The 19,770-nt window shown below is 41.2% G+C and overlaps 1 protein-coding gene across 4 annotated transcripts in view; it reads right to left on the minus strand.

Moving 5' to 3' along the window:
* Positions 1 to 7,027: 7,027 nt before the first annotated feature.
* nt5dc4.L (5'-nucleotidase domain containing 4) overlaps positions 7,028 to 19,770 on the minus strand; it is a 34,710-nt gene continuing 21,967 nt past the window's right edge. For 2 of the 4 annotated variants that reach the window (XM_041585184.1, XM_041585182.1), the window contains 8 exons: positions 15,261 to 15,371; positions 14,208 to 14,274; positions 13,590 to 13,760; positions 13,219 to 13,270; positions 12,747 to 12,807; positions 11,931 to 12,107; positions 11,251 to 11,334; positions 8,744 to 9,532 (listed from right to left, as the gene is read on the minus strand). In XM_041585184.1, coding sequence (XP_041441118.1) covers positions 9,488 to 9,532; positions 11,251 to 11,334; positions 11,931 to 12,107; positions 12,747 to 12,807; positions 13,219 to 13,270; positions 13,590 to 13,760; positions 14,208 to 14,274; positions 15,261 to 15,371 — 768 coding nt within the window. In that variant the 3' untranslated portion in view covers positions 8,744 to 9,487. 4 annotated transcript variants of the gene reach the window in all.

The following is a 19,770-nucleotide window of genomic DNA, read 5'->3' on the forward strand; positions in this document are numbered from 1 at the left end:
ACCCTGATGGCAGCCCTGTTATTGGTTGATTACATTCTCTGGGGCGTGGTCCACCTTTAAGTGAACTTTTAGTATGTTATAGATAACATCCTTCAAAGAAGTAAAATTAAATGTAGGTGGTCCCTTTATATTTCATCTTAAGATGCTAATGAAAAGAACTTTATTCTTAAACTCATGGGGCAAGATGTTTGATAATGATTGAATTGGGTAACCTATAGAGTCTTAGCCATTCACACAAGTGTTCATTTTTATATACACTGAAATTCTATTAGATTTATTTACACTTGCTTTGCCGTGCTTTATTTTGTAAGAAAACAAAATAACGGTACACATTTTTTAATTAAAGTATATTGAAGATAGGTTTGTTTTTCATCCTTTACATGCCCTTTTATGAAAAATAAACCTATGTCCAATATACTTTAATTAAAAAATGTGTACTGTTTTTATAAGAAACCTGACTGTATGCAGTGAAATTCTCCCTTCATTTACTGCTGTGGATAGGAATTGTCAGATGGTCCCTAACTGCTGAGCAGGGAAACAATCATACTTATGAACAGCAGGGGGAGCCCCCGCCTTACTTCCCAGCCATGCAGAACTCAAGCAGCTTTGTTTGTTTCCCTGTAGAGCAGTCGGTGACTGTGTAGAGATTTGTTTTGAATTTTATTTTTGCCTTTACATCCCCTTTACTATTTCCAACTCCAACTGCAGGGACAAAGATCATGGAGCCAGATTTAAACAGATAATCTGGGATTCTATTTGGAGGCTTATTTTGCCGCAGCCACCGATTCTGCAGAGTTGGAGAAAGTTTGAATTAAACAATACAAAAACTATAAAATCCACATTAGATTACATGACAACACAGGACCCAGTGCAGTCTGTATATTCTGATTATTAATCAGTTTTGCTGTATCAGCTTCTGGCAGATATTATTTGACTTGTGCTGTTTTGATAATTTATGACGATCCCTAAGCAGCAGCCCAGGCCACACTGAGCATGTGCACAGTCTTGGTCTTGCAAAGATGTTTAACAAAGATGGTGACCCCCTGTGGCCAACTTTGAAAGCATAAATCATTTGTTTGATTAGGTTTGTGGTGCAGTAAGTTCATGTTAAGTATAGAAAATACAGCATTTCTAGCCTTATTCTATTTTAAACTTTACTTCCCTTTTAAAAGTGAATGTATCCAGTTAAATGGGCCACTACTGCAACAATTCTATATACCAGTTTTGCTATAAATGGAAACAAAAGTTAGAGCAATGTAAATAGATTTTTTTCTTCTTTTTAGGAACATTACTATGCATCTGCCGGTTTTGAAAAAAACAGAGTAAGCCATATATGAACTTTTCGATTTTCATTGAAATGGATTGACTACTGAAGCAACACTGTTTTACAGTGACACCTAGTGGTGAGAAAGAAGAAAGTTCTCACATATACTATTACTTGAGAGTTTGTATTATAATATAAATGTAAATGCGGATGTCATTTTGGAGCCTTTTTGTGGGGGAAATGAGGGTAAAAAAATGTTACACTTTCATTAGCACTTTTATCTTTGATAAAGGCCCCAATGTGGGCTGAAACATTGGATGCACAAGTTGGGTCCTTGTCAGGTGGAGAACAATATATTTTCATGTACTTTCTTACACATGACAAGTAATCAACATAAAATGCATTAATATAGTAACTTGTTTTGAAGCCGATTGCAGAGCTGAGAGAGGTTATATTTAAAGTTACGAGGAACACATTGAATCCTATCAGCAGAAAACTGCGGCCCGGGGTTATACCAGTGAGCACCACTAAGTGATCTTCTTCTTTCTTGCTCTTTCTTCGAGCAGCTGTGCATGCGCAGTAGAATGAAAAGGTGAACTTTAACTAAAAAGTCGGCTATTTCGTTAAACTGCGCATGCGTCTGCCCCCGAAAATTTGAAGAAAGAAGAAGCTGGAAGAGGATCACTGGTATAACCCCAGGCCGATGCAGTTTTCTGCTGATAGAAGCACCGACCGGGGGTTTCGGGTAGGTCAATACAATCACTTGGGGGTGCCTAACATTTGGCACCCCCAAGTGCAAGATGACTTTCCCTCTCCTTTAACTGGAAGTAACTTGTTTCTCTTCAGTCACACTGCACAGGCAGAACAGCTCAGCCAGGACCCAATGGATTGTACCAGCCCAATACAGGTAGTGCTTTGGGAAGTTTAGTTCCCCTTAAACCAATCCGCCTGGGCGCCGAGCAGGGATTCGTCTAACAAGTAGGTAGCGGGGGCCAGAGGGGGGCCCTGGACACCAGTCCCGGTGGGCCCGGACCCCCCAGTCCGACCTTGAATCTTGTTATTTATTCATTCAGCACTGTACTTGAGGTATTTATTTTTCATGTATAGATGAGTCCTTGCAGAACCAGAACCCAGCATCTTGTTACCTGGGTAGCCCAGCCAGGGCCGCCATCAGGCGGTCACAGAGGGGACAGTCCTCCCGGGCCCGGTGGGTTTTCAGATCTAAGGGGGGCCCGGCCGCGCCACCCTTTACCTAATCTAATGGGCCCGCGCGCCACCTTTTACCTAATCTAATGCTGATGGGCCCGCGGGCCCGCCCTCCCTAAATTTCATTGGTGGTCAACGGGAGTTCCAGTTGGCTTGCAACCCGTGCGTACACTTGATGTGAGTACGCACGGGCGCAGTTGTAATAGAGAAGTGTGTAGCCTGCCGGCTGCACTCAGAGGATTAAAGACGCGACCGGAGGAGGTGCTTCTTCCTTGGAGACGGCGGTGCTTCTTCCTGGAGACGAAGACGCCGCAGGAGAAGAAGCCATCTGAGAAGGAGACTGCCGTGGAAGAAGACATCGTTAAGGAGGCACAAGAGAGACCCCCGTTGCAGGTAAGTTGTACTGAAGGCAATGTAGCCCCTGTCCACCAATGTGTTTTCATAATTTTAGTAGGAGTCCACTGGCCATCAATTATTTTTTACAACTTGGGCAAGGGTTTTTTTTGTAACTCTTTAAAGGGGGCCCTGGTTTGAAGAACTTGTAGCGGGCCCAGGTGACTTGTTTTTTTTTTAACCCCTGGTCACCAATTAATGTGTTTTTATAATTTAAGTAGAGTTCCCTGGCCACCAATTATTTTTTATAACTATGGTAACATATTTTTTTGGAAAAATTTTAAGGGGGGGCCCTGGCCGCTCATTTTTATTTTTCGTTAACTTGTAGGGGGCCCTGGCCACTCTGGGTTTTTTTTCTTAAACTTGTAGGGGGCCCTGGCCACTTGGGTTTTTTTTTCTTTAACTTGTAGCGAGCCCTGGCCACTTGGGGTTTTTTTCTTAAACTTGTAGGGGGCCCTGGCCGCTCAGGTTTTTTTTCTTTAACTTGTAGGGGGCCCTGGCCATTCAGGTTTTTTATTTCTTTATTTTTTGGTATAGTTTTCATTTATATGCCTGGCTGCTTTGTGGTGCCTTGTGCTTAGCTGAAGGTTTTTTTTAAATTTTAACTTGCACTTTAGTAGGGTGAACACTTTTTGCACTTTGCAGTGGAACTTTATTTTTGCAAATTTGCACTTTATTTTCATTTTGCTGTGGATTTGAGTACTTTTGCTAGGATTTTGGTCCCTAGTGTAATAACTTGGTAACTTTTGCACTTTTTTTTTAAACGTATACAAAAGTATAAGGACTGGTTATTTTTTGACCGAGGGGTTAAACCAAATGGCTCTTATTTGTACAATTTAAATGCAGAATAATTGTATTTTAGGTTAGGGCAGGTACCTGCTTAAAGAGCCTACCTTGAAGTGGTGGCAGGCTTAATAACCCTTGGCCAAATGATTTCATTCACTGTTCACATGCTTGTATTCATGTGACATTTGTACTGTTGGGGGGGCGTGGCAAGGTAGACATGACAAGGAGATGGGAGGCGTGGTGAGGGGGGGGCCCAGAAAATTTTATTGTGCGGGGCCCCGTGATTTCTGATGGCGGCCCTGAGCCCAGCCAGTCCAGTATGGAATGCAATGACATCTGTGAGGACATCCTATGCAGAGCTCCGCATAAGTCACCAAGGTTCTGCTGTCAAGTTCCAGGTTGCAACTCTGTCCAGGAAATGTTAATCATCACATTCTTTAAACAGGTATGGGACCTGTTATCCAGAATGTTTGGGACCTGGGGTTTTCCGGATAATGGATCATTCTGTAATTTGGATCTTCATACCTGAAGACTACTAGAAAATCATGTAGTACATGGATGAAGTACAAGCTACTGTTTTATTATTATAGAGAAAAAGGAAATCATATTTAACATTTTGAATAAAATGGAGTCTATGAGAGACAGCCTTTCAGTAATTCGGAGCATTCTGGATAATGGGTTTCCAGATAACTGATCCCATACCTTATTTAAGATGGGATGCTTGTTAAGGATTTCCCAAGGCTTTACACTTTACACTTTGTAGGAACAAACCATCTGCATTTTAAAAGCTTTATATTATGATCTGGAAAACCTCCAACTTTTTATTGAGCGTGACTTTTCGTTTGTCTACACAGCAAAAAGAGAGGAGGACCAGAGTGAAAAACCTTGACTCCAGGAAGAAGATCGTTGAGGATCAACCCGGCTATATCTTTCTGCTCTGATGTCCCGCAGGAGCACAATACAGTGGTGGCATCATTAGAAGAACTTTTGGAAATGGCAGACACAGACTGTCTTCTCTATACAGGAAATGAGACCTTCCCAAAAGAGACACACTTGGACATCCTGGACATGATAAAACAGAGTACCAGCTAGCCAGCATTAGCCCTTTTGATTTCATGTAGAAAATTTGTTATAGTCTCAGTAATGGTACCCAGCACATTAATGCAGTGAGAGCCTGATTTGCATCTGTGTTGTGTTTCACTACAAATATAGGGTTGTGTGGTATTAAAGGAGAACTAATGCTTAACTAAAGAAATAGGCTAGAAATTTTTTACATTATGTTTTGGACTTCTGAACCAGCCGAAGGCAACCACAGCATTTTAGCAGTAAAGATCTGTGTCTCCAAAGATGCCCCAGTAGCTCCCCATCTTCTTTTCTGCTGATTCACTGCACATGCTCTGTGCTACTGTCACTTACTGAGCTTAGGGGCCACTCACAATATACAGTACACATAGAATAGAAATGTCACAATATAAGGCTGATTAGTAATTAATACAGATAATTACTACATGGCAGCACAGAAACCAGTGCAATTAGCATCAGAATGTAATAATCAGCCCTGTAGCATCAGCTTATATTACAGACCAACCTCATTTTCTGCTGGATAATTAGTGACGACCCCTAAGTTTAGCTTCTCAACAGCTGCTCAGAGCCCACCGAGCATGTGAGTGTCACAGACACTTTCCAAGATGGTGACCCCCTGTGACAAGTTTGAAGTCCTGGATCATTGCTGCTATTGACAAGCTGAAACTTTAGGCTGGTGCAATAAGTTCAGAATGTAAAATATGGCATTTTTAACTATATTCATTTTTAAGGTTTAGTTCTCCTTTAATATAAGTGTTTGGCTCAGAGAAAGGTCACATTTTATTAGTGTCCTTTCAAGGTGACATATCCTTTTGTGATCTGCCTACATACTTAATGCAAAGTATGTGAAATGCAGCAGGTCTGTATGTCATGGAGCAGTGTTATTGTGCATATTTTTTTAATATTGAAGAAAATCTTTGGAATCATTCTATTCCCATATCCACTTGAAGGAACTTTGCAATAGATCTTTGGATGAGAGTCTTACTCACATCTATTGGTCTATCCCTGCTTGACTATTTATTAGTCTCTGTTAGAGTATGTAAGTGTCCCAATGGCTCACTGGAAAGCCCAAGGGAGGGCTGATTCATATCCGGCTGTTCCCTTTCTTCTAGAGGTTAATTGTTATTTCTTAAGGTGTTGTGCACATTTAAAGCTGTGTTAACTTTACAGTGTAAAAGGTGGAATCATTTAGAATTCATGAATTGTAAATATGAACAGAAGCGGTTCCCAACATTTTTTACACCACGGACCAGTTTCAAGCAAGATAATCTTTACGAGGGGCGCGTGGATTTATATGTATAAGCTTACAAAAAAACTGTCCAAACAGTATTTTGGTCCTTATCACGATCAGTAGAAAACTTCCTGGGCATCGCACAGCTATTGTCATGGCAAGGGTGCATTAGGAAGCTGGGATTGCAGGTAATTAGGACCTATCTCATTGTTTTTGCAGCTATTATAGGCTGCCCATTTTGGCACAGCCCGCAGCCCGGTGGTTGGGGAGTCCGGGGACCCTTCATGTACAGGACAAAATTAGCCCATCGTGTTCCCAAAATGGTCCCTTGTCAGTGCCGGGCCAAGTCGGCCAGGTGCCCTAGGCAACCAGGCCAACTACGGTACTCCCAATTTTTCGCACATGCGCAGAAGAGGACTAGTGACTGCGCGGAAGTGCCGAGCCTGTGTGGGTGCGCATGCGCGGAAGCGCCGGTGCTATGCAAATGCGCATGCGCAGAAGATCGCATGATCGCCAATCAGAAGGAACTGCAGCCACAGATGGGTCCGAACTAGGGGAAAGCATCAAAAGAGGTACGTGCCTGGTGCCCCTCTGCCTTTGTCCCCTAGGCACGTGCCTCTTCTGCCTACTCCTAGTTCCAGCCCTGTCCCTTGTACCTATGGCCAAAATGCAGAGTTGGATAGAAAGAGTGTCGGCTGTCATGTAGAACTTCCACGCTCTGACTGGAAGTGACCCTGCCAGATATTTCTGTTCCAACTTGGCCTTTTGCAAAGGTTTCTATTTCCCTAAAAATAATCTTGGTGGCAGTGGAAAGAGACTTCCACACTAGCTAATCTTCACGTTGTTTCTGGAGAAGATTATTGAAGAACTATGGGCAGATTTACTTAAGAGAAACAAGTCAAATGCTCCTTTTTCCCTTGTTAGTAAATCTTTTCCCCCGTCGTTATTCTCTTGCTTTGCTTGTAGGCCCATACTTTATTTAGAGGCCATTCGATGCTTCACTATATACATTACAGAGTTCTAAAAAATTTTCATACGTGTGAATAAAATATTAGCATAAAATACTCCTTGCTTAAAATGGTTTATTTTTCCTTAAAATGACAACAGTGTTTATCACAAGCTGTAAGAATATAAAGCTACACAAGCTTGAAAAAAGAAAATACCACATAATTTCAATACATGAAGAGTATGAATAATGGACAAAAACTTTGGGTCCTTTTCAAGTAAACCAGGTATCGACTGTGAACAGCTGCTGGGGTTACATTTCTTAAAATGCAGGGAGTATGCTTGGGTTGGCTGACAAAGGGCCTGCTAGGAAGTTCACTTTATATATCCTTTAGCAGGTCGTACATGGGCCTATTTAAGGGTGGTTCACCTTTATGTTATAGTATGTTATAGAATGCCCAATTCTAAGCAACTTTTCAATTGGTCTTTATTTATTTTTTAATTGGTCATTAATTATTATATTAGTTTTTTAATTATTTCCGCCTCTCTCTCTCTTTCCAGTTTTCAAATGGGGTCACTGACCCCCATCTAAAAACATATACTCTAAACCTACAAATGTATTGTTATTGCTACTTTTTATTACTCATCTTTATTCACATTCTAGTCTCTTATTCAAAACAATGCATGGTTGCTACGGTAATTTGTACTAATAGGTCCCATACCGATATTCAGTCGGGGTACAGGTATGGGACCTGTTACCCAGAATGCTCGGGACCTGGGGCTCTCCGGTTAACGGATCTTTCTGTAATTTGGATCTTCATACCTTAGGTCTACTAGAAAACCCAATAGGTTGTTTTTTCTTCCAATAAGTATTAATTGTATCTTAGTTGGGATCAAGTACAAGCTACGGTTTTATTATTACAGAGAAAAAGGAAATCATTTTTAAAAATATGGATTAAATGCAGTCTATGGGAGACGGGGTTTCCATAATTCAGAGATCTCTGGATAATGGGTTTCTGGATAACGGATCCCATACCTGTATTTGGAATACAGGTATGAGACCTGTTATCCAGAATGCTTGGGACCTGTGGTTTTCCAGATAATGGATCTTTCTGTAATTTGGATCTTCATGATTTAAATCTACTAGAAAATCATGTAAACATTAAATAAACCCAATAGGCTGGTTTTGCTTAATTATATATTAGTTGGGATCAAGTACAAGGTAATGTTTTATTATTACAGAGAAAAAAGAAATCATTTTTTAAAATTGGGATAAAATTTAGTCTATGGGAGACGGCCTTTCCGTAATTTGGAGGTTTCTAGATAACAGGTTTCTGGATAACAGATTCCATACCTGTACTTTGTTTCATATGACTCTATTGGGACGTAGCTGCAGCTAACAAGCTGGCGCGCAAACATTAGCCACCATCCCTTGAATCAGACATTATGGGGCTGATTCACTATGGGTCGAATATCGAGGGTTAATTAACCCTCGATATTCGACTAGGAATTGAAATCCTTCGACTTCGAATATCGAAGTCGTAGGATTTAGCGCAGAAAATTCGATCGAACCATCGAAGGATTATTCCTGCGATCGAACGATTAAATCCTTCGAATCGAACGATTCGAAGGATTTTAATCCAACGATCGAAGGAATATCCTTCGATCAAAAAAACTTAGGAAAGCCTATGGGGACCTTCCCCATAGGCTAACATTGACTTCGGTAGCTTTTATCTGCCGAACTAGGGGGTCAAAGTTTTTTTTAAAGAGACAGTACTTCGACTATCGAATGGTCGAATAGTCGAACGATTTTTACTTCACATCCTTCGTTTCGAAGTCGTAGTCGAAGGTCGAAGTGGCCCATTCGATGGTCGAAGTAGCCCAAAAATACTTCAAAATTCAAAGTTTTTTTACTTCGAATCCTTCACTCGAATTTAGTGAATCGGCCCCTAAGTTCAGGGTTCTTTGTGCTCACAGTGGCTACATGATCAGTGATTTTGCACTTTGACTGTGACACAAGTTAATCTGCCACCAGATAACACACTGCAGCTACTCTACATCCCAGCTAGAAGGATTTGCACAGTCCTATTTACATTATTTTGGCTGGATATCTGGAATGCATGATGGTTTCAACAGAAAAATATTTTTCTCTACCCACCTGTCAAAAACCAGCACATGTAGTTTGACATATATTAAACGGTCTATTGGTGGAGCTGTGTGTGTGCCACTGGATCACTTTATAATATTAACCTAATAATTTATACGTAGAAAATGTAGATGGATTTTGGACACCTGACAGAATCATAGCGTTATGCAAGCACCTGCACCTGAGAAGTTTCATGTCCTTAATGACCATATACCCAGTGGGAGCTCCAAAACCAAACTATACTATACAATACACAATTCTATAAATGCCAGAGACGTCATAGACAGTAGGAGATGACAGTGTATAACCTTTTTTCTTCCTATTAAAATAGAAACGGAATAGGTTCATAGACAGGTAGTCTGCATGGTTTGGCCCATCTTGTAGGCTTTAACCCAGGGTACTGACTTCTGGCATCTTGGAGGAATATGTGGCTTCAGTTGTCCTCTTCACTGGAGTCATGTGTCAGTTGTGTTAGCCTCTATTAAAATAAGTAGGGATAAATAGATCAAAGTTGTATTAGACTCTATTAAAGGAGTTTATTGCCAATAATTAGCCACAATAGTGCAATCTATAACACTATATTTATTCTGCAGAATGCTTTACAATACTGAGTAAACAGCTCTAGAAACTCTCTGTTTGTTTAGGATAGCAGTTGCCATATTAGCATGGTGTGACATCACTTCCTGTCTGAGTCTGTCTCTGCTCACTCATAGGTCTGGGCTCAGATTACAGCAGGGAGGGAGGAGGGAGGGGGAGAGAATAGCAAACTGCGCATGCTCAAGCCCTAGCCCTGGAGGTTTAAGCTGAAAACAGGAAGTCTGATACAGAAGCCCATGTGTACACAACAGAAGGAAAGAAAAGCTGTGTTTCCTTTGACAGAGGACTGGCCCACCAGGATAACAGGAAAACTCCCGGTGGGCCCAGGTGTCAGTGGGCCTCTTGTTTCTAAACATTTGGCCTATTTCATGGTCATTCCCCTATTTCTTTATGGGGGAAAATGCTTAATAATGGGAGAATATTGTAAGTATATATAAAAGACTAGGAGAATAAAGTTTGGAAAGGTCCACTGTCTAAAGGTTTTCTGGTGGGCTCACGGTTTTAGGTTTTCTGGTGGGCCCAAGGTCTAAGACTTTCTGGTGGGCCCCATTGCAGTCTGACACTGACTCAGAGCAGCATTACTTTGAGGGTTTACTGGTACATTTATATAGACCTTTCTGATAAAGCTTACTTCATTTTAACCTTTCCTTCTCCTTTACAATAAGTAGGGATAAATCGATCAAAGGTCCCAAAAGAGTAATATCTCACCACATAGAGGAAGACGATCAGGTGCACCGCCCTGAGCCTTCAGCAAAAGGTGGAGATCAAACCGAAAAATTTGTAGAACAGACACTCAAAATAAAGGTATTCTAAAAGCTATAGCCTATGACTAAGTGTTTGTAACACGAAACGCCTAAGGCTATATATTTGGACATCATAAACTTTTCATACTTGCTTTTATTCGCCTGGTGGAAGAATGCCTTTATTCTGAGCGCTCTACAAAGTTTTCTATTAAAATAAGGACACACAGTCTAGTCATTATTGCTTTCAAACACATGACTCGGAGGACGTCTGTTGTACCACATTCAGTAAAAATATAATACATTTTAAGGGCTATTCCACACGGGGAGATAGCGACGCGTTTGCGGTCGCGGCGACAAAGCGCCGCGACAGTCGCCGCGACCGGCGCAGGCGACAGTTTTGTATGGGCGCCTATGTAAAAACGCCTGTGCTAACCACACGAGGCGATGCGCTTTTCAACAGTCGCCTGAAAATGCCTCTCCAGGCTTTTTCAGGCGACTGTTGAAAAGCGCATCGCCTCGTGTGGTTAGCACAGGCGTTTTTACATAGGCGCCCATACAAAGCTGTCGCCTGCGCCGGTCGCGGCGACTGTCGCAGCGCTTTGTCGCCGCGACCGCAAACGCGTCGCTATCTCCCCGTGTGGACTAGCCCTAAGAGTCAGTCTACACCTTTGTTCAACTTGGCCAGATAAATAGAACTTGTGCTAAAAATGTGATGTGCCTGTTCTTTTAATTGAAAAACAAAAATATTTCCTTATTTTTATTGCAAAGCAAGATCAGTGGTTTTACTTTTTTATTTTTTTGTGTGTGTGTTACTAGGTGAAATATTTTTATTAATGGCTGCTAAAGATCCGCTCACCTGTTTCCCATAGAAGTAGAGCTGTTCTTTGCTTTCATCTGGTCCATCTGCGCTTACGTGCTCCACTGTGGACTCATGTGGCATCTTGGGATAGAAAATATAAAAGGAAATATAAAATTCAAGTTATCACACACATCTGTTAAATTATAAATGATCAGAAGACAAGAATAAATCTGCCTATAGCATTGCTCTGTTTGCCTAGAGTCTCTTGCTTAACCTCCCACAGGAAAAAACTTCATGTATTTGCAAAAATGGCATCCAAACCTTTCTTGAAGTTATTCACTAATGGTTCATTGAGCAGGAAAGTCAAGAAACAAGAATTCAAAATCATTAAAGGGATTGTTAAGGCAGCCCAAGACCGGAATTCTGCTAAACTGTCTTCTCCCTGCAGTGAAAGTCATTTGCTTACACTCAGTTGATATGTGGTTTTCAAATTGGCTGCCATTGCAGAGAGGAAAAAGATAGATTGACATTGGAGTTGGGATTGCCTGATGTGGTCAATAGGGTCTATAGGCATCGGTAAGTGTTCCTCTAGCAGAAAATAACTCTACGTTGAGAGACCAAATGCCTTCCAGAAAGACACGGGTGGTCTCAGCATTACCACATGAAAACATTTGCAAGAAAAATATAATATTTACATATGAAGTTTTCTCTAAGCAGAAGGTACAGAGAGAACATACCAGTACAGGTTGAGCCTGGAACAAGTAGCTAAATGGGTAGTACATCAGGTTCACAAAAGAGGCGGCGTAGATATCAGCATATCGGATCAGTTGACTGGAGAAGAGCGTCTGCCGTGAGCCACAGCGAAACAGGCTACCCATCTTCCCATGGCACATGTCCATTTCATGCGTGACTCTCTGAGCACATGGAAAGCCTTGATTATATACCATCAAGTTAACAGCTTGGGCCCCATTATTGATCTGGGGGTCGCTTACCTCAATACATGGACCACCTGATTCTGGAATTTCTAACTAATTTCCCTAAAGCAATTGTTTCCAACTATCACCATCCTTTTGGATACGGCCAAGTACAAATTCTACTTGTGACCATAGTGGATCAGATTTGGTTTGGTTTAGTACCAAGGGTTGGTTTAGGAAGTGGTTGAATTCATCGTATTCGGTGCATATATAGGGAATACTCATTGGGAGAAACCAAAGCTGTTATCTGTTTAGGGCACAAAGAAACTTAAAGGAAATCCTTTTACAGCCCAAATTAACTTCTTTTAGTTTCGTTTTAGAGAGCTATGGTTAAGCTACTCTGACTGAATTTACTTCTGTTTCCAAAAAGCAGTGTACACAGCACAGGAGCTGCACTATTTGTATGTCTTGCTTCATTTTGACTTTGGGCAACACCAACTACATGAGTGCATGCATTTGACTAAGCACCTGTTATATGACAAAAGGGACCAGCATGATCTTCTCTCATACTATGTTAGAAGGCTTTGCCTGGTTCTGTATCCAGTCTCAGTAATGGTGACAGAATCTGATGGAACTCACCTGGATCTGCTTCTGAATGGAGCTAATATCAGGGTGCTTGGTGCTGCTGCTGTCCATGTGTCTGGGTGGAAAAAACATGATAGGCTCTGGTCACATTGGTGACTTTATAAAGAAACCAAGGATGGAAGACCTGTGGTCCTACAGATGTTACAACTTGTAATATTCCAGACAAAAACCATTGGGAAGTGCTTGGAGATGTACTGTGCCTCAACCAATAGATTTCAGATTTTGCTCAAAGGGCTGTGCAGGCTGAGAAGAGAAGGATGCAAACTAGCAACAACCCACATAACTGCCATGTGCAATTCCATATCGCTGGGGCATAAATTATACTGGAAATCATTACGAGATTTTTCCTTGCAGGAATAGATTTTGGTTGCAAAACTTCGAACCTTAATAGCTTATGTGATTGTGGGAGCTGTACTATCTGGACCCCTACAGGTGGCATGTGCTATCATTGTGTATAGAAACTTACTGGTATGACTGAGCCAAAACGACATCCAGGTTTTTCAGTTCATCAAAAAGTTCTGTTAATTTAAAAAAAAAAAATAATGAAAGGTTAAAAACCATTTATTTGCATAACACACAAAAACCTGTTTCAGACATAAGAATCATCTGAAATCTATTGCACAGGGCAGATACATTGGTTGTTTAAATTCTGAGATGCATCAGAAATGAACCAGCGACTTGTATCAATTGTATCAGGTAGGTCAGTGAGCATGCTCAGTAGGAGCCGTTTAGCAACTTACGGGTTAATATTTTTGCAGAGACGTAGATGAAGAAGGACATCATTTTGCATAACTTGTATTATCACATGATGTTATATAAAAGGGGATATTTACTCACCACTTTTGTGACCCCAGACTGTGAGTTCCTTGGCAAGTTCAGGTACCACCAGAAAGGTCCTCCACCCCTGCTTTTTCTTAGACTTCAGGATGTCCCCAAATATGTGATCCCCCACATACAGGATTTCTTTGCCTTTCACCCCAAGCAGATCGCACACAATGTCAGAGGAGCCTAAAGCAATGAAATAGATAAGAAGTATCCTTCAAGCACCACAAATTTTTAAAAGTAGTCCAATATAGGACAAACGTGTATCTGAGATGCATGAACACAACATTTTACATTCAAGGATTAAAAATAGAACTTGGTGGGAGATAATGGGATCTGTAATGGGATCTGTAATGGGATCTGTCTTTCAAAGTCACAATGGACCTCCCAGGCAGTGGAAGACTATGGCTCTATAGAGGGCTACTGACCACAGTGGGAGGGTCTTTCCCTGATGATTAAACATCTCCATCTCACTTGATCATTAGGACCTTCCTCCTTCCTTATAAGTAATATGATTGTGATAAGAAGACAGCTTTGTTCATCAAGAGAAGGAAAAATTGAGGGCTTATCTAACTGAAAACTTTGAAAACATTTTCATTTGTTGTTGAGAACAGCTAGTGGGGGCACTAGTACCTCCTGAGTAGACTGCACAGTGCTGGTGGGGGCCAGTATATGTTCCAATCCTCAGCTTCCCATTGTCCTGCAATACAATCAGGATGTAGTAAGTAGTAGAATTTGATAAGACAACCTTAAAGGGATACTGTCACGGGAAAACATGTTTGTTTTTTTTCGCAGCTGCCCCCAGTCATGTGACTTAATGCCGCTTGGTGCTCTGATAAACTTCAGTCACTCTTTACTGCTGTACTGCAAGTTAGAGTGATATCACCCCCCCCCAACAGCCCATTGTCAGAACAATGGGAAGGTAACCAGATACCAGCTCCCTGATACAAGATAACAGCTGCCTGGTAGATCTAAGAACAGCACTCAATAGTAAAATCCAGGTCCCACTGAGACACATTCAGTTACATTGAGTAGGAGAAACAACAGCCTGTCAGAAAGTAGTTCCATAGTGCAGCACTAAAAAAACAAACTTGTTGGATTAGGAATGAGATTTCATATTGCAGAGTGAATTATTTGCAGTGTAAACCGTGTAATTTAGGAATAAAAACTGCACCATGACAAAATCCCTTTAAGAAGAGGTTTTGCCAGATATTTAAAGGGACATAATTGGAGGTCATCTAAAATGTCTAAATTGCTAAACATCCAGCTTAATTAAAGTTGCTTAGAAATACTTTAAATATGCCCTTGGCTTCAGCTGTCTTCCACCTAGCAATAAGTTTCATCATAGCCAGGTGGCAGCTGATACACTGGAATAACCCACCTGCACCTTTTGGGCTGACATATGTCAAAGGAAAGCAAGCAGTAAGCTTAAATGAGCTTAAATGAATAGCAGTGATTGATATAATGTGCTATGGCACCTTAAAGGCCCACTGAACATCCACATTTTCCAGGAGGATTGTTGTTAAATCAGAACTCTTCCCAATTAATGTAAATCTACTCTAATTCAATAACATACATTTTAATATATAGTCATTAAACATTTCAGCGGTTAGTGGAATATTCCATTTTGTACGTAGAAGATCCACCTGCGGATCCTCCTTCCTGAGGATCAGGCTAGACACTTACTGTGTTCACTTGCCGTAGTACAGTTCCTTCTGCAAAAAAGAGGGGCTTTCTGGTATCCACAACAATTAAGTCAAAATAAGAGCGCCAGGATTTCTTGATGGTGTCAATGTCCTGCAACAGAACAAGGAAATTTTGTATTGTTGTTTAATCCATGGCGCTGTCAGCAATGTGGATCATGTGTGATCTATGTCAAGTAAGAAGATAATGTGATAATGATATTATACTATCTTGATGATATCTATGATAATCACAAAACCTCTGATTTCTGGAGCTTCATAACATTTTATGAAGTTTTGCTGGATCCATACCCCTGGTTAGCTGGTTACCAATTTGGGCTTGACAAGGGGCACCCTCTTCTACTGCTTACACCAACTGTAACTCAGGTCTGAATGAGATTCAAAATGTGCCCTGGAATTTCTGGTACATAGAGGCCCAATCAGCCCACACAGCAGCACAAAAAGGCCACCAACCCAGGGTCAGACTGGGGAGCCACTGGGACCACTGTCCAGGGCCCCCTCTGGGCCCCCTACTGTGAGGCGCCACTCGGGCCTTTCGCGCATGCGTAGACGGCGCTGCAGAAAAAAAACGTGTGGTATTCCTATATCGGAATGTGGGGTCTGGCCCAGCGGGGGCCCATGAGGGTCGCGGCCCATCGGCTTTTTTCCTGGTTTCCTGCCGGGCAAGTCCGACACTGCCCCAACCAGTCTAATAAATAGTGACTGTCTATGGCAACTTACAGCAGCCCCTCTGGCATTTGCCAGAACCCACAGATTGCCAGTCCGGGCCTGCTGTAACTTTCTGAGACAGGGCCTAGAGGTAAGAATTCCAGGAGAGGTGCCAGAGGGTTGACCAGAAGACATATCCAATAACAAGTCAGGCAAAAACAAGGTTCAGGTAAGTAGCAAGGTTCTCAACTCATCTCATTGAACATTGATGCAGTGCCCCTGCTTGTGTTGCTCCCCAACTCTTTTAATATTTGGACATGGCTCATGGGTAAAAAAGGTTGGGGACCCCTGATCTGGGGGGAGCTAATGCTGCCTAGACATTCTTGGATATTTAGTTTTATGTCTGATACAATGTTTTTATGCACCTTTAACCTTATTTTGAGCTCAGTGGGGGCTCAACCAAATTTCGAGCCTGCTACAAATGAAAAACAAATCAACTATCCCTTTAATCACAGATAACAAGATCACATTACAGAGAGGGTTATGGCAGGAGTCTTTCTAGAATTCTTAATGACTGACCTTGATGCTTTTCTTGTTATGTGTAATACCCAAGCTTGGATAGTGATTTAAAGGATTCAGAAGGAATGAAATTTAAAACAGAGCAGCTGTTTTTCCCAGCACACCCTGGGTATGGTACAGTCAGCCAGCAGGGGTCAAAAAACAAAACCAAGTGCTCTGCCTGCACCACAGCGTCAAATTCTATAACTATGAATTCAATTATTAGCTGGAAATATCTGTCCCTGTTACATTCTAACAGGGACATTCTAGTAGATGATTATGGCACAACAAGATGTGATCAAACAGTTTAGGAAGAAAAGATTCAGCTCACTCAGCTCTTCATCCATTTACACCTAAGCTTCATTGATATGCACATTTTAAGGTCCTATTGTTCTGCTTGCATGAGGAGTCACTTGGACATTGTGTGACAGCATCAGGCACTACTTTCCTAGAAGACCCACCGAATGCACCTGTGTTTAATTAGGTTAATGGCATTTTGGAACATTTTAGAGTAGTTCCTTAGCATTCTGCACCCATTCAGAGATGACTGTACTAACACATCTCATGCTTTGTCTTTACAAGCCCAGAGGTCCTAGGACTTTAATTAGGGTAAACCACAGGGGGGGATTTCCTGCCTTTGCAAAAAGGGGGAGAAAAGGCTGTTACTGAACATAAATAGAGTCTGAAGTCGGATCCACCTGTTGTTGTTGTTGTTGTGATACTCATGTGGATTTAGTTTATCCCTGAGCTATTACTTTACCCATGATGTAACAACAAAAGCCCTGCGCCACTGCAGGGCACTGAGAGTATAATACTATGGTATTTTATGTGGCTGTAATAAAGCAAGTGTGTCTAGCAGAAAGGCACTGGGAGTCAAAAACAACCACTAGGAATCTGAAGTTACTGATCACCGTGAAATATATATATTATTATATTATTATTGTGCATGATGTAGAAAATACTATCCTAAGACAATCTTTAGTTACTCTTTATATGTATTTTAAACTTCAATATGATTATTCACCAAATGAAAAATGTGCACCCTAACTGATCCTTGTCAGTGTCTCTCACAATCAAATCCTTTTCACTCTTATTTAGGGTTGTACTGGGAGACCAGCAAAAGAAATGGTGGGCCCCAGCCCTTGTGGGCCCTGCCAACCAGGTCCGGACTGAGAATTAAAATAGGCCCTGCCATTTCAGGTACACAGAGGCCCATTAACAGCCCCCACCAGCCCACTAAATACTGACTTTCTATGGTACTTTATAGCAGCCCCTCTGGCATTTGCCAGAAACCACAGATTGCCAGTCCGGGCCTGCTGCCAACCCAGACCTGCTCCCACACTGGGAACCCTGGGCACTGCCCCTGACCTCCCCACATGGCCCACGACCTTGGCCACAAAAAGAATAAAGTTTACTCAGAGAGGGATATTCTTTTTTCATAATGTGACCATTTCAATCAAAATCTCAGTAAATAAGTGACCAAACTGTGCTAGCTGGGAGCAGGAACTGATATAGGATATAGACCACAATTATTAGCTTTTCTGCAAACATGTTTATTCAAGATCTTTCCTATAAACTCACTGGTACACGCCTCCTTCAAGGAAATAAATAAACCATCTAAACCATAATCCCCTTTGCTTAGTTTAGAGGGTACAGACCTATGGGATTGCTGGTGCACATTTGGTGGTATAGAGGTAACAACAACACAAAATCTTCTGCACAACCTTCTGGGAACAACTTCATGATCTTTGGCAGAAAATACTTCTGCTCCTCAAAAACCCCTGGGAACTATTGCTTCATCTCTCTCAAGTGTCTTGGAAAATGATATGCGCAGCTGGTAAGACATATTTCTTGTGCTGTCATATGGTCAATAGTTTTTAATAGGCTTCCTCCAGTCATACCCTGGTAACATACCTTGCATATGACTCAAATGGACTCTCCACTGGTTTGGTAAATACTTTAGATAAAATATGGGTCCATATACATTGCTCTCAGGCATCTCAACTTTAAAGGAACAGTAACATCAATAAAGAAATGAAAATATAATGTAGTGTTGCCCTGCACTGGTAAAACGGGTGTGTTTGCTTTCAGAAAGACTACTATAGTTTTATATAAACAAGCTGCTGTTTAGCCATGGGGGTAGCCATTCAAGCACAGGATATAACTTAGATAACAAATAAGCTCTGTAGATCCCATTGTATATAACAGAGCTTATCTGCTATCTGTGGTGTAACCTTTGCCTTTTCCCCATTTTCAACTTGGGATGGCTTCCTCCATGGTTACACAGCAGCTTGTAAATGCAACTTGTTTATATCAACTATAGTAGATTTTCTGAAGCTGTCACACCAGTTTCACCAGCATAGAGCAACAGTAAAAAAATTTTTGGAATTGCTCTAAACCACTTTCATGTTTTGGTGTTACTGTTCCTTTAAAGGGATACTGTCATGAAAAAAACATGTTTTTTTCCAAAACACATCAGTTAATAGTGCAGCTCCAGCAGAATTCTGCACTGAAATTCATTTCGCAAAAGAGCAAACAGATTTTGTTATATTCAATTTTGAAATCTGACATGGGGCTAGACATTTTGTCAGTTTCCCAGCTGCCCCAGTCATGTGACTTGAGCCTGCACTTTAGGATGGAACTACTTTCTGGCAGGCTGTTATTTTGCCTTCTTAATGTGACTGAATCAGTCTCAGTGGGACTTGGCTTTTACTATTAAATGCTGTTCTTAAATCTTCCAGGGAGCTGTTATCTTGTGTTAGGGAGCTGCTATCTTGTTACCTTCCCATTGTTCTGTTGTTAGGCTGTTGGGGGGGGGGGGTGATATCACTCCAACTTGCAGTACAGCAGTAAAGAGTGATTGAAGTTTATCAGAGCACAAGTCACATGACTGGGACAGCTGGGAAATTGACAATATGTCTAGCCCCATGTCAGATTTCAAAATTGAATATAACAAAATCTGTTTGCTCTTTTGAAAAATGGATTTCAGTGCAAAATTCTGCTGGAGCAGCACTATTAACTGATGTGTTTTGAAAAAGACATGTTTTCCCATGACAGTATCCCTTTAAAGTTTATGCATTTGCATTGCACCTCTTTTCCCCTTCCTTTCACTATTCTCTCTGTTACTTTATTTTCTTGAAGGGGAACTCCACAAAAACATAACTTGAGCTTTTTTTGAAAAGTAAACATAATTTCAAGCAACTTTGCAAAATACATCAATTAAAAAATATGCAGACTTTTCATGATTTTTAATGGTTTCTGACAGTTCCTTAAGCCTAGCCCCCTGC

Source organism: Xenopus laevis, chromosome 3L, assembly GCF_017654675.1.
Source record: "Xenopus laevis strain J_2021 chromosome 3L, Xenopus_laevis_v10.1, whole genome shotgun sequence".
Taxonomy (NCBI): Eukaryota; Metazoa; Chordata; class Amphibia; order Anura; family Pipidae; genus Xenopus; species Xenopus laevis.